The sequence below is a fragment of the Chenopodium album genome, chromosome 25 (genome assembly GCF_948465745.1).
Source record: "Chenopodium album chromosome 25, dcCheAlbu1.1, whole genome shotgun sequence".
Taxonomy (NCBI): domain Eukaryota; kingdom Viridiplantae; phylum Streptophyta; class Magnoliopsida; order Caryophyllales; family Amaranthaceae; genus Chenopodium; species Chenopodium album.
The window spans coordinates 9,090,614-9,113,895 of NC_137858.1; the positions used below are offsets into that span (position 1 = coordinate 9,090,614).

At 34.6% G+C, this 23,282-nt stretch overlaps 3 protein-coding genes across 4 annotated transcripts; 2 read left to right on the forward strand and 1 right to left on the reverse strand.

Annotated features, from left to right (window-relative positions):
- Positions 1 to 4,224: 4,224 nt before the first annotated feature.
- On the forward strand, positions 4,225 to 9,324 carry LOC145614254 (uncharacterized). 2 transcript variants are annotated; one of them, XM_081669275.1, is made up of 7 exons: positions 4,225 to 4,560; positions 6,799 to 6,866; positions 7,247 to 7,401; positions 8,132 to 8,200; positions 8,443 to 8,518; positions 8,618 to 8,682; positions 8,804 to 9,324. In XM_081669275.1, the coding sequence occupies exons 3-7, from the start codon at positions 7,267 to 7,269 to the stop codon at positions 8,882 to 8,884; spliced, it is 426 nt and encodes a 141-aa protein (XP_081525401.1). In that variant the 5' UTR covers positions 4,225 to 4,560; positions 6,799 to 6,866; positions 7,247 to 7,266; the 3' UTR covers positions 8,885 to 9,324. The 2 variants fall into 2 exon arrangements, with proteins under 2 accessions (XP_081525401.1, XP_081525402.1); XM_081669276.1 differs by lacking the exon at positions 6,799 to 6,866 and having other exon boundaries at positions 4,226 to 4,560.
- A 528-nt stretch (positions 9,325 to 9,852) lies between these two features.
- On the reverse strand, positions 9,853 to 11,628 carry LOC145614701 (uncharacterized). Its single transcript, XM_081669773.1, has one exon. It carries the CDS (start codon positions 11,558 to 11,560, stop codon positions 10,268 to 10,270), a length of 1,293 nt encoding a protein of 430 aa, XP_081525899.1. The 5' UTR covers positions 11,561 to 11,628; the 3' UTR covers positions 9,853 to 10,267.
- Positions 11,629 to 17,387: 5,759 nt separating this feature from the next.
- Positions 17,388 to 22,137, forward strand: LOC145615378 (uncharacterized). The gene is made up of 9 exons (XM_081670455.1): positions 17,388 to 17,626; positions 18,979 to 19,274; positions 19,354 to 19,445; positions 19,533 to 19,575; positions 19,756 to 19,812; positions 19,915 to 19,969; positions 21,161 to 21,222; positions 21,451 to 21,596; positions 21,686 to 22,137. Exons 2-8 carry the CDS (start codon positions 19,131 to 19,133, stop codon positions 21,574 to 21,576), a joined length of 579 nt encoding a protein of 192 aa, XP_081526581.1. The 5' UTR covers positions 17,388 to 17,626; positions 18,979 to 19,130; the 3' UTR covers positions 21,577 to 21,596; positions 21,686 to 22,137.
- The last annotated feature ends 1,145 nt before the right edge of the window (positions 22,138 to 23,282 follow it).

Consider the following 23,282-nt stretch of genomic DNA (forward strand, 5'->3'; position numbering starts at 1 on the left):
TGATTCGAACTCGAATAATTCACGAGCCACCCAAGCATATCAAGTATCAACACACACATATATAAAAAAAAATACACAGAGTCTTATATGTGGCTGGCCACATCGTGTGGCAGGGGTTACTTCGTTAGCTTAATAGGGGTTACTTAATCAGTGTTAAAGGGTTTACTTTGTCAGTGCTATAGAATTACTCAGTATTACAGGGGTTACTCATCTAGTATTACAAGGATTACTTGGTCAGTTTTATATGGGTTACTTTGTTCTTTTATATGTGGCCACACAATGTGGCTGGCCACACACAAGACGGGCTGAAAAAAATATATTACTTCGTAATTTAGGAATATAGAATTGTTTGGTTACTAATAAATGCATATTATTTTGTGTGCCAGGGCCTAATTAAGGGAGAGTGGCCGGATAAATGATTCTCAAGGACATCTTTAACAACACGTTTAATATGTGGAAATGCATGGAAGTGGTAAAGAGAAGTGAATAGGGAACGAAGGAATAATAAGGAGAGATTCCAAACCTTTTTCACTTTCACATATTCTAGCCTAAGCTAAGCCTCAAATTTTTGAGACCATAGCTTTACTTTGATTGACTATATTCCAAGAGGTAAAGTACTCCATTGCACGAATTAACCATTCTAAGTTGATTGAGAAAGATTGTTTCGAGAATCGTACTATATATATATATATAGATGGTGACCAAAAGAAAGTGAGAAATTTAGGTTTGTGTACGTCAAATTGAAGCCAAGAAAGTTAGTCATAGACGGCCTAATCCTTCTTATTAGGTAGAATCGCGTCATATATGTATTTACATTTTTGTTTAATAATGATATTGAATTGAGATTTTTAAAAAAAATTCAATCAATTAACTTCATTCTCAATAAGAAGTATATGTACGAGATGATACCGGTAAGAAATGTTAATTAGCCGGTAACAATAAATACGCCATTAATCATCTGTTAATTGTTATATAGCATCAAAAAAAAATCTATTAATTGTTATATCGGCTCTTCCATAATGGCTTTCCTCTCGACCACGTGGAGAGCTGCTTTGGACCACGAAGACACCCGCTGCCTACAAGGTCGGCTTGCCACCTATTGCTATAGGTGGCACCAGCTTGGTTGTCTTTCTATATATACCCAAGCAACTCCTCATCCAAAGGTTCAATCTCTCTCTCTCTCTCTCTCTTCTCATTCTTTCTTCTCATCAGATCACTAACTTTAGCATCGGAGCGGTTATCCCCGGATAACCTCGGGGTTAGTTTATCCGTGTCGATTGTGCAGGTGCATAATTGGACGGTAAACCTTTCTTAACCCGCAAGGATTATCGGTACCGAATCTCACCCGGAACAGTATATACATAACTGTCATGCGACTAAGAAATTTTTTTGAAAAGAACTGAATACTATATATTACTAACAATGACATTTTTTTTTTTAAAGACACAATTCACAGTTCATAATTGATGTTATAAATTTATTAAATTCTGATATCCAATATTGAAACCTAAGGAAAATATAGGTGTACCAACTACCAAGCAAAGCTTAGGGCCTGTTCTCATTGACTGAATTCAGCTGAACTGAACTGAATCTAACTGAACTGAACTGAAATGAATATTTTATAAGAGAAGGAAATTAGGAGCTGAACTAAACTGAACTGAGCTGAACTGAATTGAATTTCAACGTAAGAGAACAGGCCCTTAGTCTCTTAATTTCTATAGGTTGTAATTTTGGGGTGGGGATATTCTTGCCCTTTTCCCTATTTTCAAAGTGTCTAGCCTTGTTAACCCGATCTGGAAGCCTTGTAAGACCTTCCGGTTTAGTAAGACCATTTTCCTTACCAAAAAAAGAAGGGAAAAAAATGGTGTACGGTACCCTTTTTTTTTTGGTATCAGTGTATGATTCTGGAGTAATATGATAAAGAATCGCTTCTCATTACTTAATTACTTAGTGCATGTTTACATTTAATTACTGAATTGAAATGAGCTGAACAAATCAGAACTGAACTGAACAGGCCCTTAGTATATATATACCACAGAGGTGATCTTGTTGAGCCCGGCCCGATTTTGGGCAGGCTTTGGACAACTTTTTCCGGTCCGGCGCAATTTTTTTAAAAAATTGGGCGGGCTTGGGAAATTAATTTTATACAATTTTAGTTGATTTTTTGGCTTGACCCAAAATTGACCCAAAAAGCCCACATGTCCCGCCTACTTTGGGCGGGTTTGGGCACACATTTTACGCCCTAAAGTTTGGCCTGGCCTGACCCAATAAATGGGCAACTTTTTTCGACCTTGGCCTGGCCCGTCCATTGATCACCTCTAATATACCACCAAATTAAGTTTGATCCAGTGATAAGGATTGTACCTTTTAACCTTGAGGATGGGGGTATAATCTCTACTAGTGTTATAATTCCTTTTTTAGCAAAAAAATTACATTTTAATATTATATCTCTCTCGTCTGATCCCCATCCAAACCCACTCTTACTATTTTTATTATTTTTCTCCGCTCACATTCATTACTTTTCAATAGTTTATTAATCCCACTATCTTTTTTTATAATTTTTTAATACTTCAACTACCACACTTATTTTAAATTATATGGTATTGTAACACTTATTAAAACACGGAGGAAGTAGTACATACCGAGAAAAAAAAAAAATCGCAATCAAAATAAGTGGAGGAGGAGTTGTTCCTGTTGTCCGTACAAAAGTCGCAGAGAGTCGAGCGTGAAATAATTACCCTACTTGTACGTTTCGGCAGATAACCACGCATCAAGCATCACTATCTATTCTTCATTACCTGTCTTTTGATGTCTCACCCCAACTATTTAAAGTTGTGCTTTTTTCTTTTTTTTTTTTGGAAAAAAATAAGAATAGTGTTCATGCTAATTTGTACGGACAACTAATTTTCTTTGACTAAAGTTTTCATATGCTAATTGAAAGATAATGTGAGAGGATGTACGTAAAATTACATTCGATTGTATTATGGATACATGTACTTTTTTTTTAATTTTTTTTTATTATTTACGATCATAAAATAAACTTAATGTTCATTCAAATTGGGAAAAAAAACATTATATAATGATAAGAGACATGTTATTACACTTATCTTTGTTCCCGCAACGTTTATGGTCAAGCCATCACATCTTTGGAATTTACGCCTCTTTTTTTCTGCCAGCTAATCTTTTTCAATGTGACACGTTATTTCTTTATTGCGTGTCATGTCATTACTCTCAAGTCTCTTTCTCGATTTCTTCCTCCAATCACTGCACATTAGGGTTCAATATTTCAAACCCCTAATCACCCTAGTCCTTTCTTTTCCTAATTGATATTCCTAGATGAATGGTAGGGAAAAACTGAAGAATGTATAAACATAAAAAATAGGATGAGCTTAATCAATGGGGTAAAATGAGACCCATTAGTTTGATTGTTCAAACTTTTTGAGAAATATAAGTAGCTATGAGAATAGGAGTTGTGCAATTTTTTAAAAGTTATATTGTTTGTATTTTGCACATAAAACTTGATGAGATCGAAATAAATGCTCACTCAGTCCCGTATTAAGTGAAAATTTAATGTTTGGTTAATTATTGTTTGTTATTTGATTGAAAAATTGAAAGAAAATAGTACTGTATGTCATAAAAGATACTTCGAAATAGTTTCAAATTTTCAAATGAAATGTAAGAAATTGTGAGCCCCCTTTATTTGTAATGGAAACTAAAGTGATATGTAATTAAATTATAGTGCATAAAATACGAAGTATTTATTAGTAGTCATAACACACTAATACGCAACTCATCATAACATTGATATTCAACGGTATACTTTATTCAACATGACATGTTTATTTTATTTTTTAACATCTATAATTAGTGGATTACTGTAGGCATCCCTTCGGACTTCGATATAAAAAGAACCACAATTTCAAATGATGTCGATGACTAGATTTGATCTCATGTTTCAAATTATATATTACTCTATATTTTAACTAACTAAAGCAGTAAATCATCTACACTATAGGCATTGCTTTAAAATGTTAGAATTTTGAATTTATGTTTAGGGTTATTACTATAACCATCAATCTTGTTCAAGCATCACTCGCCAATTGTGTTTGAATTATTCTTCACGTACCTAATCTTGCTCCTAGTTCATATTACAATATACTATTATCAACGGGTAATAAACTCTCTATGTACTTGCTATTTCGTGAGCTAGTTTACTCCCGTATTGGCGTATACTTGTTTTTTTTTAAAGAATTACTCCCCTATACTTAATTTTACCGAATATGGTGAAAGTATCGAGTAATTTAGAAGATTATCCTAACTTTTTTAAATATCCGAGTAATTTAGAAGATTCGCTTAACGGCTTAAGGGTCCGAGTTCGTCTTACAATTTACGTTGATCGGTTCGAGGGCATCATATTATAACACAAGTCACAAGTGCCAAGCTAAACAGCCAAATTGTGCTTCTCCTTCCTCTTTCTTCATTCCTCATTCCTCATTCCCCCAAATTGATTTGTGTCATATTCCAACTTTTTTCCAGAAATTCAACTAACCCACTTACCAGGTAAATAATCGCTGTTTTTTTTTTTTAATTTTTTTTTTTATTGATATGCCAGTATTTTCAGTTCTTTAATTCATACAAGTATGTGCTTGAAAGTTTTGTCAAATATCAAATGTAGACTCAGTAAATTAACTGTACAATTTGGACCAATTTCCATTATATTTGGCAGTATTATTAAGCAACATCGTCAATATGTTGTAAGCTTTGATTGATTAATTGCTAATTTTCCATTTTGTTAGAGAATTATTGATGGGTTTAGCACTATTATGCAAGATTAGGAAAAGGGTAATTAGTATTAATTATTTCCTTTATGATGATGAAATTATACGGGATTTCTTATGGAATTAGTTATTTTAGTTTGAAGTTATTCAAATGGTTTTTCAAAGTAAGGGGTTATGTATTGGAAAATTATAATTGATACTGTATTGTTTATTGTGGAGGTTAGACTAGCAGCATAACTATTTACTTGAATCCGTGATTTATGAAGAATTTGCTGTCGATTGAGTGAAATAAGAAAATACAAAGTTTGATATTCATCATATTGGGATAAGGGGTGTGGGCGAGTTGTAATTTCTTGTGTCCAGTGGTTGTAACTTGAAACCTTGATGATTTCCCTTTGAAGCTCGACGATTTCCCTTGTGGAACTTACTTAAATTTGGGTTGGACATGGGATGTTTTCGAGGTCATTGCTCGTTGAGAATGGGAATATAATTCGTTGAGATTGAAGTTGTGGGGTACTGGGTAGAATAGTTGGCTTTACTGGTTGGCCATGTTCATTTATAGCAATTAGCAATACATGTAAATGATATTATGGAGTTTTGTAGCTAGAAGTTAACAAGTCTTACAAGGTACAATTAGTTTGGAAGTTTGGGGTGGTGGTGGGAGTTGAGAGTGCAGGAAGGAGAAATCTTCTGTTTTGATTGGAAAACATTCTTCCCTTCTGTTCCATTCCCATATCCCCACCTTTTTAAATGTAACAAGCTTTGCGAGATTAGTAATGTATAACAAGAATTGGAGAAGCAACAAAGATCTATGAGTAAATTCAATAGTTTGTGAACCAGATTAATTGCTACATATGTCAATTTGGAGAAGGTGCAAGGTACATGCCTCAATGCCACCGAAAGAGGAAAATAAGTTGTGTGCCTCCCCAAACCCCAAAAAATGTATCTCTTTTTCTGAATCCTTGCAACGACCTCCCTGTCTTCTACCTGTCTCTGGCTTTCCACCATCCCGAAGAGTGAGGAGGCAGAGGACACTGCACTTATACAAACAATAGCTGCTTCCCGTTTTCCTCATTCTATCCTCTGCCTTTAAAATTTCTTTCTATTCTCCAATTTCTCATTTTCTCTAGCACGTCTAATTTTACCTAAGGTTTTCTCAATCCTTAACTATTGGGTTTTCCTTTTTTTATCATTTTTCTTCTGCAGTACCAATTGTCTGCTTCAAGAATGAGTCTCATTCTGATATTAGCAGCTATAATGGTTTTGCTGTTGAATTAACATGGTGATGAACTGCAGTTGTTTTTGTGACCAATTTCATGGTAGATTGGTGATCATTTTAGGTTTGTGTGGCGTAATTGTATGATAGTTGTAAAGGTTCTCGTGGTTTCATTTGCTCTTATTGGGCCCATGTGATGATTGATGACAAGTGGCAATGCTTTGAAACCATGAGACAAGAAGTAGCAAGTGAGAAAATTTGCAATGATGGCAACAAAGGCAATTTTGTTAGGAAATCTCTACAATTTGGGCAACATAATGGCTTCGTTTTAAATTAGTAAGACATAACTTAGAAAATATACAGGTTTTTTCCTTTTACCGGAGTTTGTTTACTAATATTATTAGTCTTATACTACCTCCATTTCTTTTTAGTTGTCACGTATTCCTTTTTAGGAAGTTTCTTTTTAGTTGACACGTTTCCTTTTTGGGTAAATTTTTTACCTTGGATTTACAAGGTACCCCACTTGCTTTTTCATTCTCTATCACTCTCTCTCCTCTCCTTAATATATGTGCCTAAATCAAACGCGTCAATTAAATAGAAACGGAGGAAGTAGATGTTATGTATCATTGACTCATTGTAATGATGGAGAAAACCCAAAAAAAGACAAGATGTGAGTGTGGGGAACAGTTGACTTGAGAGTGTTGTAAGTCACCGTCATATCGGCTTGAGTGATTAGCTTTGATTGAGAGATCTCCAAGCCTTGTAAATCATGTCTTACAATTTTTTTTTTTTTTTTTTTTGAAGGGATGTCTTACAAATTATTTGAAGTGGTGTAGCTTGGTGGATTTTCTCACTGGTTCCTGTGTTTCCATGTAAATCTTCTTGTGCCTTTCATTGTTGTACTTGTTATGTCCCGTCTGTTATTTTCGCATTCTTGTACTTGTTGGTTGCACAATTTATTAGCCTTGATCCTTACAGTTACTTTTAGGATGAAGTCTTTGAGAGCTGAAGCTAAGTGAGTAGACCATTGGTCACTTCCCATTAGTTATGATACAGAACATGTCTCTTGATCTACTACATGCCTTGTGTGTTTTTTTTATTGAGTCTTGTTGGTTGGTGTTAAAAGTATTTGTTTTCCAATTCATGTGCTCTTGCATCTGTCTGGTTTCAAGGAACAAAAAGAACAAGACGTGGGATACTAGGATGTCTTATTCATCATAACGTTTAGTTTTAAGTATCATGATATCTACAGATACTTGTCAAATTGTGGTGATGGATCGGTCAGAATTGGTAGAGACATCTTGTCAGGATCCTATTAACAAAGAGAGCGGTGTGGAAATCACGTGCTTTTCAGATGTACTAGATGAGACACCTGTTCATTTTCAGATAATGCGCTTTAATAAACAGGTAGTTTGATTTGTTTAGTTGTAATGCTGTGCTTTATTGGTTTGTTATTACTACGTATTAGGTTTTACTGTCTCTTTTCTAGTACTATAAGTCACATACAATACATTGACTTTGAGGACTCGACAGTAAGTTTGGCCTGGTCTTGCTTAGTGTTCATGAGTTCCAAGCCATAAGAGGCAGGGTTTTCATCTAAGTGGCAACTTTGGCGGGTTCCTCATATCAGTCATATACGGCTTGGGTATAGGATATCCCTATGTTTGTCAGGGACTCAGGGCTCTGTACTGTGATCAAAGTTGTAGATGGATGGCTGTATAACCTAGCCAATCTTCCTGACTCTCGAGGCATCCAAAAACACAACTTTTTGTGGCCAGTCGATCTTATTACTTTCTTTCTTCGTGACTAAAAGGCTTTTTGTTGCCAAACTACTTTAAATTTTTGTGGCTTTCATCTTCGTCTTTTAAGGTTTGTGTTGAGTGTTGACTCCTACATTCAATCTTCTTTTCTATGTAAATTCAAACAATATGCATTTTTGACACTGTTTGCCAATAAAAACTAAATTTGGGCTTTGACATGGCTGTTTGGTATACGTACTTCAATGTGTTTGATTAACCATTGCTGATATAAATATCTGCAAACCCTGTTAAGCTTAGCCCTTAGGCTTCTACTCCAGATTGTTATATTGTCTCTTAAAATATTGATTGCCTTACTAAATACTTTATGGTTTAATTAGATTTATGCATGGATTGGCTGCATCTCTGCTAAACTAGGGCATCTTCATGCTGCTGGCTCTACACGACCTGTAAGCAACAAACATTGAGTTAAATCTATGATTCTTCTATTCTTTTTTCTATTTTGCTATAGAGTGTATGCATGTATAAACTTCAGCAAGAACTCTTGTTACAAACTTTGATATTGCAAGCTTGCTTAAATTGTAGTCTTTGTATGAGGAGCAGGAGCCTTTGTGTTCTTGTTTATCACCTTTTATTTTTAATCATAGCCTTGTTGTGTTTGCCGCCATATGAATTCCAATATGGTATGCAGAACAATACTGTGAGCGTGACTTCAATACTTGGGGGCACTTCTGATAATACTGGTGTTGGCATTGCTCGTCGGTTAGGTATTCTGCTTTTTTTCCTCTGATCTTGTATTTTCATGGCATTTTGTTAATCCATAAATAAATGAGCCTCTCTGACCCTGGTAATATGATGGATTGTAGTGCTTCGGACTGGGTTGAATGTTATACTGGCTTGCAATCTCCCGAAGAGCAACCCATTGCTAGAGGTTTCCTGCGCTTAATTTAAATTTCAATTTTTAACCGCCTCATTTATGTTGATGAGAGTTGTATCATATGATGTAATATTAAATTTAATGATTTCATCTAAAAGAAAATTTCAACTTGTAGATTGGCGCTGAGAAGAAGCTGCTTGAGAAGTTAACGAGTCTCGGGTACACAAAACCAAGATCGAATAATCTACCTCAATAAGACAATAATAAAAAGATAGGGCTGCTTTTCTAGAGACCAGAGAAACCCTCTATGCATGACCTCCTCTTTGACGAATGTTTAGTGTGTTGAAGTATTCTATGACTATTAACATTGCACCGTTATGAGGATGCCATGGTTGCAGATGAATGAAGCTACTGTGACTATGTGAGGATGCTAACTTGATTGATATAACAAACACTAATTGATTAGTTGATGCTGCTTGGATTTACTTGGTGCTCCTGTGAGATGTGTAATGGATTTGGATTTTTTTTTTTAATTAGAGAAAGAGATTGAAATGAATTACAAAGTTGCTGGCAATGGTCAGACAATATGACTATTATTTTTTTTGGTGCAAACAATATGACTATTATTAATCTACCAAGTATTGTATGAATACCGAATTTCTCCAATTTAAGTGTAAATCTACCATGATTTGGTTATATACCCTTGCTCATTAGGATTGCACAGAAATTGTCAGGTTAATGGAAATGGTCATGAACTCATGATCAAAGAGGATGATTTTGGTAACTAAGTGAACTTTGCATTCTGCAAACATCAGGAAAATGATATTGACATAGTGATTTAATCAAAAATAAAATGATTACTAATTTACTATGTCTGGATGAAAAAAAAAAAAAATAAACTGTTTTGCAAGAAAGTTGATTTTCTCATTTTCTTGTGTATGGTGAAAATGCCACAATTTCCTCTCTTCCCTTCCAATCTTCTATCCCTTTGCCTCCATTTCCCTATTTATTTCTCTCTTAACTTATTACGACATTTACATCAATGAAGCTAACAAATAAATCGGAGTCTGGTTAATACATAATTTCGGTCGAAAACAAAATTCATTTCAAATGTTTTTCTTTGGGAAAAACACAACCTAATAAATACCAGTAAGAAACTAAGAATGTAAGAATGTACTACACAGTACACTACAGAGCAGGAGTATAACAGAAGATGTAAACAGATAAAACTAGAAAGAACATGTCTATTTTCAGCTTTCAATATTTTTCTGAGAAGGAACAAAATGCTGTAAACAAACATAAATACATCAACCGCCAAACCAGGGGAAAGCCCTAGATTACAAATTCACTAAAAGATACAGCATAAATAACTGTGATTATGTGAGTTAGTTCTACAAAGTACAAACTATTGATACATCTAAATTTAATCTAACACTACCAGATTAAACAAAACACCAACAATAAAACCAGCTTCCAAATTCAAAATTCTTCACTTCTCCCCCCATCAATCCATCCCACCTTTAGAAGTGCTAATTTTCGCATTTTCGCAATCCTCTAAGTAATTTCCATAGAATCATTAGCCATCATCCTACATTGTGTGACCACCCAAATTCAACAACTAATCCCAACCACCACAATCCTACACAGGCAAAGGATTCTTCCGGGGGCGGCCGCGCTTCTTGGCTGACTGAGTGCCCATCCCTGGTGGCACAGTCGGAAACCCTGCTGATACATTATTACTATCATTACCCAAACCAGCAGAAGCACTGCCATCTGATATATCAATACCACCTACAGGCACATTCATATTCATAGCTGCCCCGCCTCCTTGAGGCGCGGCAGACGTTGTAAACATGCCCGCAGGCATCCAATTCGGAAAACCCGAATTCGGATTATTGCTATTATTGTTATTAACATTATTATTATTATTATTGCCATTATTATTAGCAATCACATTGTTCAAACCATCTTGATTAGACCCAACCTTCTTCTTCCCCTTAGTGGTAGTCTCGAGCGAGAACCCTAAGGGAAAGAACCCCCAACAACAATAATACGCCTCTTTTCCGGGCACCATTGGTGGGAGAGAATTTATTACCGTTGCATGATAAGCTCGCTCGCAATTCTGGCATCGAAGACAGCAATCTTCGTAAGCCCTCGGAAATTCATACAGAACATAGCAATACGGGCAGGCTGTCCAAAAATTGGCACTCCTGCCTGTTGCTCCCCCACCCCTTCCCGCGCCCACGGTACTGCCTCGGGGGTTTTGTTTTTTATTCCCCGAGGCAGTACTCGGGGCGGCAGGTGGCGGCGATGGATCGGATGAGTTGAATCCTGGCTCATCGCCGCCCCCTGCGACCCCTCCGCGTGGGCTCCTCCTTACAGGCAATTTATCCTTTTCTGCCCCACCTGGGTGCCGGGGGAGCTCGACCTTCTCGTACACGCTGAGCTCGTGGTCGTAAATCCCCCGCCTCGAGTGATCCGAAAGGAGAGCCCACGCATCCGCGACTAGCTTAAATGCAGAGTCCGCAAGAGGGTACCGGTTCTTGTCGGGGTGGAGGAGGAGAGCGAGACGGCGGTAATTCTTCTTGAGAAGATCAGGGTCGGATGACAGAGATTGACGATTGATTTGTAGGATGCCGTACCAATCATGGTGACGGTTGTTAACGACTCGGTGTTCAGAAGCAAGTAATACATCGGTAATAGCCAAGATCTGGTCGGATCCTTCTAGAAGGGGTTCGGTTTCTTGGGCAAGAAGGGCGAATTCTCGTGACCCGGTTAGATCTCGAGTCTGAAGGAGCTTCTCGGCTATACCAAGAAGACGCTCTGCTTCTGCTCTATTCGGGTTCGGGTTCAGATTTGGGTTTGGAATGGTGGTTGCGGTGGTTGTTGTGGTGGTGGGGTAGCTTTGGTGGTGGTGTTGATGGAGGTCCATCTTTTTGAAGGAGGAGAGAGAAAATGAATGAAATGAAAAATGGAAAATGAAAAATTATTTAGGATATAATTCAGAGTAATTTTTATTACAAACAGTAGTAGTGAAGCTGTTTTTATTAAGTGAATTTGGGAGTGTAAAAGAAAATTAGAAATGGCATTCTCTTCTTTTCGTAATAATCGCAATACTTTTTTTTTACAGTCCGTTTTATAATAATTGCAATTCTTCCCTATTTGGTATGGTTCCACTATTATTTTACTGTATTAATTACCTTTCCTAGTAACTCCAATTTCATAAATAGTATTATATGCATTGAATTATTGATTCGACATAAAATTTGGATTAAAAACTATATGAATGTTGCAAATAATATGAAACGAAAGTAATATTTTATTAATTTCTCTCCTACCAACCCCACTTATGCTACTTTTTTTATTACTAGGGCAACTAACGCGCGCGATGCGCGCGTCATAGCTAGCCATATCTTGAAGGTTTTTTTGGTTTGGCTTTTAAATCCCAAAATTAGTTAAATTAACAATAAGAGAAATTTTTCCTAAAAAAAAAAGGGTTTTTCTACATAGTAACCCTGTAGTATCGGGTTTTCTAAGGTGTGCACACCCTTTTGAGAAATTCTACACTGTAACCCCATGGTACAGTTAGTAACTGTACGGTACCCTTGCCGTTAGTTTTACTTTAACGGTGTTAATGTTTTATTGTTCCAGCAATTTAATTGGTTGTTCATTTTGGTGGGAATTTTTCCCTCCAATTTATTCCTTTCTCCTTCCTCTTATTTAAGCCCTGCTTCAACCTCCCTTTTCTTTTTTATTTTTTTTATTTTTACACTTCCATTGTAGAGTTCTTCATTCAACATTTACCATGTCAATTTCTCGGTGCTCAACACAATTAGCACGATAATGGATTTTCAAAATTCTAGAATCCTCCATTTGCAAATTGAAAGAGATAAACCAGCAACACAAATATCAACAACAGCCCAGCTATCAAACAATTCACATTTTACTAAAACAAATAAAAAAAAATAAAATCAAACAAATCACATCAACAACAACAACCAGTACACCACATCAAATTGCAACAACTAAACAAAGCCAAATTACGCTCATATCACATATGCCCAAAATATATACAAAACAAAAGGAACTCCACAAACTACCATAATTCAGTAAATTTACAACTTTAATCATTTCAAATATCAATTTTTGGTCAATTTGCCAAAAAAAATAATACAAATTTTGGTTCGAAAAAAACATACTTTCGCCAAATGCAGAGCTACACCGTCGTCTCCAAGCTCTCCTCCGACTTACTGCTACTTTCGCCATCCAAAAACCCTTAGAATTGCTCTTTAAAGATATTGATTTTAGGGAATTACGAGTTTTTGGGTCAAAAGATTAGATTTTTAGGATTTATTTAAGGTTAGAGATGGATTTAAAAGGAGAGAGAAAATTATTGTTAAAGGTGAAGTTAATTAGGTGACGGAGTAACGCTCCTGTGAAGTCCGTCATAAATATAGGATGATGTGGGTTACCATATAGTTACTAACTGTACCATGGGGTTACAGTGTAGAATTTCTCAAAAGGGTGGGCACACCTTAGAAAACCCGATACTATAAGGTTACTACGTAGAAAAACCCAAAAAAAAAAAACAATAAGAGAAAATATGTAATCAACTATATTTAGGTGGTATAAATGATCAAGACAACTAACATTAATGAAAGCATAAAAGTACATAAATATTTTAGAGGGTATAGTTGTCTAAACACTATTCATTAAAATAATATCTACATATTAATGAGGGTATGTATGTAAATACACATTTTGAAGGGTATAATTGGCATTACACTATTCATAAGAGTATGTTTCTACTTTTTATAAGGTAGGGATTTCTCAATCTTACTAATTAATCTTTATATTAGTATTATAAAAAAAAATTGTCCACTTGCATTATTTTATTAGTGCTGTGCCCGTCTCTCTAAGTATCCCAAAGAATGTAAGGCACAGCCAAGCATCCATAATATATCAAGAATTAAGCAAAACGGCTTGATTGATACAAGTATAGCAAGAAGATCGAAGGATCAATTAGCTGGGAATATGCCAAATATGCACCAGCTGAGCAAGGAAAGAAGAATAAAACTAAGAAGATCTTGTCCATTTGAATATATTCTGATATATATGTAACCCTAGCAACTCCTGTGTATAAATAGGGAAATTAGGCATTGTAATACTTTTATATGTTCACAAATACATTAATACAACAATACATTTATAAATTCTCTCATAATTGTGTCAAATCTGATCAAGAAGTCTGTCCTTACTCAGTATTGTATCTCTAAACTCTCTCTTGATGTTTAGTTCATTCGTTTATTGCTTAATTTGTTCTTGGTTATTATGCTTGATATTGTAGGTTTGATTGTTATTACCCCTTAATCCCTAAGCAAATTCCTAGATCAACCCACCTAAGATTTACCTAAACAATTTGGCGCTCATCGTGGGGTTGATAATCAATCAACCTGCCAAATCCTCCAAAAACCGAGACAATCACCATGACTGGACCACAAGTACCCTTTACCATAGTTGAAATCACTGAGGGAATGACCGCATTCCATTAGACCTTAGACCAACAGAAAAGCTAGATCAAAACCCTACTAGCCCAAAAAGTCCAACCAAGGCCAAACTCACTAGCCTAACCAGACAAAATGAAGCCCTCCGCAGCCAAATACAATCGGTTGCATCCAAAACAGTCAATACAAGATTGAACACCGAAAGCATAGCTATGCAACTTGATATGTCAGGAGCTTTCCATACCCCTATTAACATGGAAAAAGGTTCAAACAACAAAGATGAAACCCTGGACGAAGGTTTTATTTATGCAGCTTTCCACTAAGCTAATGGATAAATTAAAGAAACATAGATGAAGTTTCAATTAAAGACAAACCTTTTTAAAAAAAAAAAAATAAAAAATAATGTTTTCACTTTTCATTGTCCGTTAATTAACTAACATTATCCCCTCAAAAAAAATTTATTAACATAAAAAAAAAAAATTACCATTTCTTTATTTTTTATTAATAATTTTTTTCCTATTTATTTAATTTTATAATTTAAGGCAATAATGCGACCTACATTATAGCATTATTTGTTTTTTTTTTCTCGTTCATATTTAATCATTATAAAATTAAATTTACACTTAAATAATTAATGTTACTATAAAATAAATTTAGTCTTGGCTTTATTTTTGTAAAAAAAACATTAAAAATTCTTAGCTTCATCCTTATCTATAGAAAAATAATAAAATTTAAATTTTAAAAAATTATGGATACAATGGAGTAATTTTTTTTTTCTTTTTTTGGAGTACAAAACTAGAGAATTTGTTAAGCAAAATATAATGTAAATAAAACATTTGTTGATATAATAGATGGAGAGAGTGATTTTTGTTACAATAGTAGTGAATTGATTTTTTTTTTTTTTTTTTTTTTTTACTTTCAATTTTCATTCATACCAAATTGAATAATACAGTCAAATATGCGCATTGGAGAATCAGAATGTTATGTGAGTCAAATTATCCAAAATGTAATAGATTATACTCCCTCTGTTTTTTATTTATATGCATCAGTTTGACCGACACATTTGCTAAAACGCTGCTTTGACCATAAATATCTTTAATTGTGTATTAGTAAAAATTGGAACAAAATTATATTATGAAACTAGACATTATGACGAATCTAATGATATATAATATAATAACATTTATTCATTTTTAGAGGTGAAATAATTAAGTTAACCATAGTATGTGAATAGTGCAATTGTCAAAGTGATGCATATAAAAAAAACAGAGAGAGTATTAATTGATTCCCTATTTTAGCCTTGCTTAATTACATGATTCTCTATACATAAATTATGTATTCATTTGTAAAAAAAAAAATGTATTCAAAGTTATCTTTGTGAAGTTATGGTGATACATATAAACTATGTAGACTAAGGGTCTGTTCTCTTACGTCGAAATTCAGTTCAGTTCAGCTGAGTTTAGTCAATGAGAACAGACCCTAACTTTTGTTATTAGTTTTATTTTTATTAAATGTTAAGATTCTTTTTTCTTTTTTTTTTTTTTTTTTTTTTTAAAAACGAGATTAAAACGGATTTCATTAATGAAAGATACCCAACCGACAATATGACACTTACAAACAAGTCCTAAGAAATCTAAGGTTCCGACACAAGTACAAATCACCTTAAATATAATTACATTATTGCAGATTCGATCAACAATCGCCTTAATAAAAAACTTCATCCGAACCAATACAATATGTGAGTTAGCACTAATTCAGCTTAAGATCCACGGATGAGTAGTTGTTTAGGTGGTAAGCCCATATTTATGATGGTGTTTATTCAATTAGGGTGGATTTTTTTTTTTTTTTTTAATTTTTTTTTTTTTTTTTTTTTTTTGTGTTGTTCGTGTATTAAAGATTGAAGATTTAGTGTTTTATTGTCTCCGTTTTCTTTTGTTCTTCTTGTACGTAGTTTTTCAGAAATTTTTTAAAAAACTATTTATGTTAAGGATTTTCCTAATAATATACAAAGTACTCCCTCTGTCCCATAATATAGTTCTTGTTTGTGTTTTTTCATAGTATTTATGCATGAGTAAAATTCAAGGGTAATGTTAATGTAGGAAGTACAATGAATAAAGTTAAAAAAGTTTAATGGTATAATGGTCTTTATATATTATCCAAAAATAGAAACAAGAATAACATTTTGACTCTCCAAAATAGAAATAGGAACTATATTATGGGACGGAGGGAGTATTTTTTTTTTTTAAATACAAAACTATTCATATAAGGCTATAAGCCATACTCATAAGCCATTCTTATCTAGTTTAGTAAAACTGAATAATCGAGTACAAGTCAGTCTTATTCCGCGTACTTTGTAATACTCCCTCTGTCCCTTTTTTTTTTGCCTAACACCTCTTTAAACGAATATATCTCCATTTATATACACGTAAAAATTATAAAAAAATGATATTAATAAGATACACTATGAGACGACTATAATAAGATCTCACATTAATATATTATCAGTATCACTTATAGATTAAGGGCCTGTTCACATTTACTGAACTGAGCTGAACTGAACTGATTGGAGCTGAACTGAACTGAGCTGAAATGAATATTTTATGAGAGAGGGAAATTAAGAGCTGAACTGAACTGAACTAATTGGAGCTGAACTGAACTGAGCTGAAATGAATATTTTATGAGAGAGGGAAATTAAGAGCTGAACTGAACTGAACTGATTGGAGCTGAACTGATTGGAGCTGAACTGAACTGAGCTGAAATGAATATTTTATGAGAGTGGAAATTAAGAGCTGAACTAAACTGAACTTTTACACTATTCACACACTATACTTTGACTCGCTTTTGTGATTAATAGACTCGATAAAATATAAACATGTGAGATCTTATTTGAATCGTCTATATGTATATTTTATTAATATCCACTTTTTATAATTTTACAATGTTGATAATTGAACTTATTAAGCGTTACAAACATATGTTAGCAAGCGTGATAATAGAAAGATGTCAACTAAAAAAACAGAGTAAGTATTAAATATGAAGTACACTAAGGGTCTGTTCTCATACGTTGAAATTCAGTTCAGTTCAATTCAGTTCAGTTTAATTCGGTTCAACTCCTAATTTCCTTCACTTATAAAATATTCAGTTTAATTTAGCAGAGTTCACTAGTTCAGTCAATGAAAACAGACTCTAAATGATCGATCGAGTACGAGTCCTTGTTATCAAGACCAGCATAAACAGTGACTAGTTTCTCCGATTCCACCCAGAATGAAATAATACAATTCACTGGGAATGTCAATGTCAGCAGAGAGCATCCTTACTCAGTCTGCTAGTAATTGCTAATCTGAAAACCCCATTTTCTCATTTCTCAACAACAAACACCACGCCTTTTCACACTCTTACAACCTTCAAGATTCCCTTCTTAATTAAAATTTAATTCACCCCCTTTTTCTCTCTCTTCATCTGGCCACTTTCATCTTCTGGTTCTTCTTCCCTTGGTAAGCAGTCTAAGCACCCTTTTCTTCAATTCTTACTAAACTTATCTGGGTTTTTTTTTTTTTTTTTTTGGCTGATTTTCGTGTTTGCATTTAATTTTATTCGCAATCACTGTTTCTGCTAGAATGATGTGAAAAAACCTTTTATGGGGTTATCTTATAAACCAATTGTTCTAGTTTTATGCTGAATTGCTGGTTTATTTTATGCTTTCATCAACATTTTGTACTTTTTTACTGGTCCTGTATAATGTAAATGTGGGTTCAGTTGATTTTGTCTGCTACGAAATGTCCGAACGAGCAAAGTTGTGCGCACGCGTGTATTTGTGTTTTTTGTTTGAAGCATTTTTGTTGATAGTTTGTACTAATTGTGCCAATTCATTAAAAGTTTCTAGCTTTGATTAGATGTTTCTAAAAACTTGGCCTATTCATTAGGAGTGAGTGTAAATTTTAGTGTAGCTGTTGTTTAAAAAGGAGAGAGAAGGGGAAAGGGTTGTCTTTTAAATTGAATTTGGAGGCGGTTGAGGGATGGCAGGAGGGATCATAGCCATTCTCTTCCCGGGACCCAGTCCGAGCCTGGCTCGCTCCTTTTTTGTGCTGATCAAAGGCCAAAACTTCTTGCAATTTGCTAGGCAGGAATATTAATAAACCAATACCATATCAAGGATATGTGTGTTACATATCAAGGAAATGTGTGTTACCATTCCTAACTTAAACTATTGGCCTATTAGGTAGCCTTAATAATGGTCAACATATAGTATAATTAATTGGGGTTTTGTTGGTTTTGACATATTTTAGTTAGCTTCTCGTTTCTCCTGGCTGATAAGATCAACATAGATAATGGGGTTTAATTTTAAAAGAGACCAAGAAATATTGGGCTTAATTGTTTAATGCTTGGGAATTTGGTAGATCATTGCACCACTTTTGTTTGATAAAGAGTAGATTCTGTTGGGTTGGGGATCACGTTTTTTAGAGAAGTTTGCTTCCCCTAAGCCCTAACTGTAATTGTGGAAATTGTCCCTTTCTTCTTTCCCAGTTTTAGATTTTTTTTATAGTGTTGGCGACTGGCGAGTGGAGTGATTATTGTGTATTCATAGTGGTGTCATTTTGGTGTATGACATATTTCAATATCTTACAATATTGTGCTTATGTTTACGGAGTCATTTTTTATAAAGTTTTTCTATTCTTTGCTCCTCGATGATTTTTTAATAAGTTTGAGGTCCGAGAGCTTTATAGTCACTTGATAAATGCTACACTGTAGTATACTCCTTTAACCTTGTGAGGTTTTGTTGTTTCGTATATATATATTTTATTGGATTAGTATCTGTTAATGCTAATATGATCTGTCTGGAGTGTAGGGGCTCTCTCAGAAGACCAGCTTAGTAACGTGCTTAAAGTACATTTCTATTGGGTGTTATATCTTATAAATTAGGTCATTCAAGGCTTGCACTTTCCAGTGTATTGTGCGTAGGTTTGTCTAGTCCAGTAATTTTGCATACTACGTTTAAAAATGGGAAAGGGAGGTCTTGCAAATGGTAAGGGACATGATGAAAGGGGAAAGGATGGAGTGCTAGATAAACAGTCCTGTGCTGAGTTCAGACCAGGAGATATAACGTGGATCAAGCTTCGTGGAACTTCATGGTGGCCTGCGCAGGTACATTTGCTTGTCTCAATTTCTTTTTTTTGTAATTTTTCATGTTTGTAAGGCTAATTTCTAAGTGCCTTTGAAATAGATTGTGGATGGGAATGCAGTAAGTGATAATGCTAAACCTCGCAAGGGGAAAAGTGGTGAAGTTCTTGTGCGCCTATATGGAACATATAAGTAGTTAGTAATTTTTTTCCTTGACTTTCAGTTTTCTGTTGAGCATTTCATGAAGCATTTCTTATTAAACCCCCATTTGACTGGTTGCAGCCTGTACATGGACCCTGTGAAAAGTCTCTTGGAGTTTAATAATGTGAGTTTCAATTCCTAATCTTTGTTAAAGGCTTAAAGTTGATAGCTTTTAGATCCCCCTAATGTTCTAATAAAAAGTTGATATTTTTTTACTTCTAGACTATTCGATAGTAACCACCATATGTCACTTAATGCATTGACTGTTTTGTTCATTTCTCCGTGTTGATTGTTATTCTCTCAGGTACTAAAGCGAAATGATATTACTCAAAGGGAGATTTTTAGGAAGGCTTTGGAGCAGGTAATTTTATCTGTTATCTATGCCTGTTTAGGTAAAATTTGTCAGACAGGAGTATATGTATTGCCTTAATTGAATTATTTCATCAACTAAATGTGATAATAGGACCTTGCTGAATTACAATCTGGGAGAACCAACACACAGAAGGTCAAGGCCAAAGGTAAGCAGAATCTGTGATTGACTGTTCCTTGTTGAATTTTTTCCCCCATATTTTTCTTTTCTTGTTTTCTAGGGTAGGGGAGGTTTGATGTTTGGAGTCAGCTTACATGTCACGTGTCATGCAGCGTCAGATGTTAAGGGTTTGCTTTGGGTTATGTTGGTTTGCCAATTTGTTTGTTGAGCTATAGTTTTAGTATTGCCTGAAAAGAAATGTCGAATTATTGCCAGAAACAATGTTATGTAGTATTCTGTATCAAAACAGTTAGACTTGGTAGTTTGCTTTGGTATTAGTTGCGCAAACATTGTAAAAAATTGGTTTTGGCTTGAAAAACTGCTGCTAGATGTGTTTTAGTGGTGGACTGGTGGTGATTGTTTAATCTCGAAAGGGCTTTTGGTCAAGTGAGCTTTCCTAGAAATTTTGCTCACCTTGAAGCTATCCAAGGCCTCAAGGGTATGTTATTTTCTATTTGTAGTTAATTTGAGCAATAAAAAAATGCTTACTTCTTCTACCTCCTTCTCTTAGTTGAGTATAGTATCTATATATGTAAAAGTTAAAAGTATGTAAACATTTCCTTTCAATCATTTTCTAGATTGTTGTGAATGGAGTGCAATCACTACAGTTTAATTATTTATCAATTTTTATACGTAGTAATAATGTCCGTGTTTCATTTGTTTTCCATAATTCCAGACAATTGAGTGAAATATTTGAGAGTAAACTGCATTCTATGGAGTTGGCTATGTTGCTTCTTGGTTGAGATGCAATTTGCGTGTCTGCCCTTCTTGAGTGTAAATGTTGAGCAGCACTGAGATAAGTGATTAATGAGAAGACAATATGCTGAGATAAAATGCACAAGTTTTCATTATGTATTAGAAATTTCTTTTCAGCAGCTTAGAGTTCTGAAGATCTGTAGTTGGCTGGAAGGGGAGTAGGGGAATATATCTAATATTAGAAAGGGAACAACATATTTAATGACAAATTGACAATCAAGAATGCTTCATTGTTTGCAAGCGTGCTTTTATGTAAAACAAATGTGCGTTGTCATGATTTCTCGAGATTGCATTTATTAGTTTGTATATTGTGACATGTTGTGTCCATAGTAACTTTGAAATATGCATGTCTATTTTTTTTTGGAAAAGCTATTTATTCTATGTTAGAGATTGATAGATGTCAATACATGGAAAACAAATGCAGGGAATGATAGCGTACACAATGAAAAACCAGTATCTTCTAAAAGAGGATTTGAAGAGCACGATGTAAGTACATTTTTATCTACTTGTATTTTCTTTCAGACAACTGGTCACGAGTTGTTAACTTTGTATATATGACGATCGATCTGTTAACCAAATTCACAGCTATGGAGAAACTATAAGACTTAACCTGACAAGTTCTTTGATATATTCTGGCGCTGTATTCAATAGATTTGATCGTTTCTTGAATTTTACTGTAAGGTCACATTTGTTTCTCTATGGTTGATGTTTCAGGATGATACTCCTAAAAAGCCTGATGGAAGTGCTCGGAGATTGAAAGTAATGCAGGATCTTGGCCTCACAGCTCCTTCCGGTTCACCTTTTCTAAAAAATGGTCAGGTTTTATCAGTTGTGAAGTGAACTAAATAATTGCAATCAAGGTACATTCACCCCAAAACCAGATACTCTGCAGTATCATGATTCTTAAACAATGATTTATTCTTTTCTGCGATGCTTCTTGAAATTGCAGGTTATCCTTTTGTAATCATTGTGGAAATCCTGGACCTTTGTCTCATCTTCCATGCTTTTGGCAAGCAATTTTGCTTCTTTGGTCTTGCCCTTCTCATTGATGATAGTCTAGAAGTAAATAGTAGAAGAAATGTAGAGAAATTCTCGGGAACTTTTGATGAACCTGGAGTTGATTGGTCATGGCAGGTTTTATGTTAGTCTTCGTCTTCATTATCCTTACTTTCTTCCTCATCATTCTTATAGTGATTAAATTTCTTATTTGGTAGTGTTATTCTAATCTCAAGCAGTTATTGGCAATCTGCCGTTCTCTCTCTGAAATTGGCAGTGCTTGGTGAGAGTAATCAGGAGAGCAAAGGATTGTAGTTAGCTTTGATAGGGGGATTTGAGCTGTATTATTCTGTTCATTTAGCAGCCTTTTGTTGTAGAAAAACCGAAATGAGTGAAATGCTTCTATTGGTGAAGAATTAGATAATGTCTTAACAGCTTAATTTAACCTGTTTTTTTTATTTTTCCTTTACTGTTTAATCTTGTTCAATTACACAGCTTTGTTGCCTCGTCTGGCTTGTACTTCTGGAAACTTGGAAGTAGAGCATTAAACTATCATCGAAATGAACTAGTTTTCATTGAACATAAAATGCAGCCTTTTCATAGATAAATAGAACCAATTAGCAATTGCGTGCTGTGTGTGTGACTGCCCTCTTGGACTTTAGTCCGATATCAGGAGATAAATAGCTAAATTTTGGAGTGGTGTCATGGTATCTCATATAGTTCTGGGCTATTGTTAGTATGCATTAAATAAGCATGCTTGGTAGAGATGGTGGAAAACTCACCTTGTGAATTTGACTTCACAAATTCGAGCCTTATAAGGAATCTTTTACCTTTTTCTTTACTTTTAAGGAGGCGTTTGGTTAGTGTATTTTTTGGATTGAAAACGGATTCGATTAAACTGATACGGTTACCGTGTGTTTGGTTTGAAGACACGGTAACAAACTAACAAATGAAAAGATAATAACTAAATAGTTCCTTCTTCCCTCTTTTTTGTTTTCTTGCCACTCCATTTCCATTTTCCGAACCAAACGCCCCCTAAGTGTTGAGCCTCTTGACCTATAAGAGGTATTGATTTAGTAGGGTCTTGCTTTTAATTTTTTTTTTTTCAAACGATTGTGACGGCATAATAGGTCATTAAATGACGAACATTGTACTATTATAGTGTTCCGTTCATGCACGACATGGAAGTGGTGACCTGTGCTGAGGTGCATAAACATCATTGCTATTCATAGTAATGCCTAATCGTAGTTTATACGAATATATTATCATATTAGTGTCCACTTGACTACATATTCGTAGACTTTTGTTTAAAATTGTACAACGGTGTTACTTGTATATTTGAATAATGGCCCCATAATGAATGACATAACTTGTACGAACTTCCACAAACAAGATAATATAATTTGTAGCTTGATTAATTACAGAGTATTTAGCAGCCACTCAAGCCTGACTATTTCAAGTTTTCAACACATCATAATTAATCAAAGAAAATTTGATAGCTTGCCCTATATAACACCCTTCCAATTTCACCAAAATCGCGCACATTTTTA

Coding starts and splice junctions, on each gene's coding strand:
- LOC145614701 (XM_081669773.1), bottom strand. CDS start 11,560: ATGGACCTCCATCAACACCACCACCAAAGCTACCCCACCACCACAACA.
- LOC145615378 (XM_081670455.1), top strand. CDS start 19,131: ATGGGAAAGGGAGGTCTTGCAAATGGTAAGGGACATGATGAAAGGGGA. Junction 19,576..19,755: donor GTCTCTTGGAGTTTAATAAT/GTGAGTTTCAAT, acceptor TTATTCTCTCAG/GTACTAAAGCGAAATGATAT. Junction 19,970..21,160: donor ACAGAAGGTCAAGGCCAAAG/GTAAGCAGAATC, acceptor AAACAAATGCAG/GGAATGATAGCGTACACAAT.
- LOC145614254 (XM_081669275.1), top strand. CDS start 7,267: ATGGATCGGTCAGAATTGGTAGAGACATCTTGTCAGGATCCTATTAAC. Junction 7,402..8,131: donor TAATGCGCTTTAATAAACAG/GTAGTTTGATTT, acceptor TGGTTTAATTAG/ATTTATGCATGGATTGGCTG. Junction 8,519..8,617: donor TGGCATTGCTCGTCGGTTAG/GTATTCTGCTTT, acceptor GATGGATTGTAG/TGCTTCGGACTGGGTTGAAT.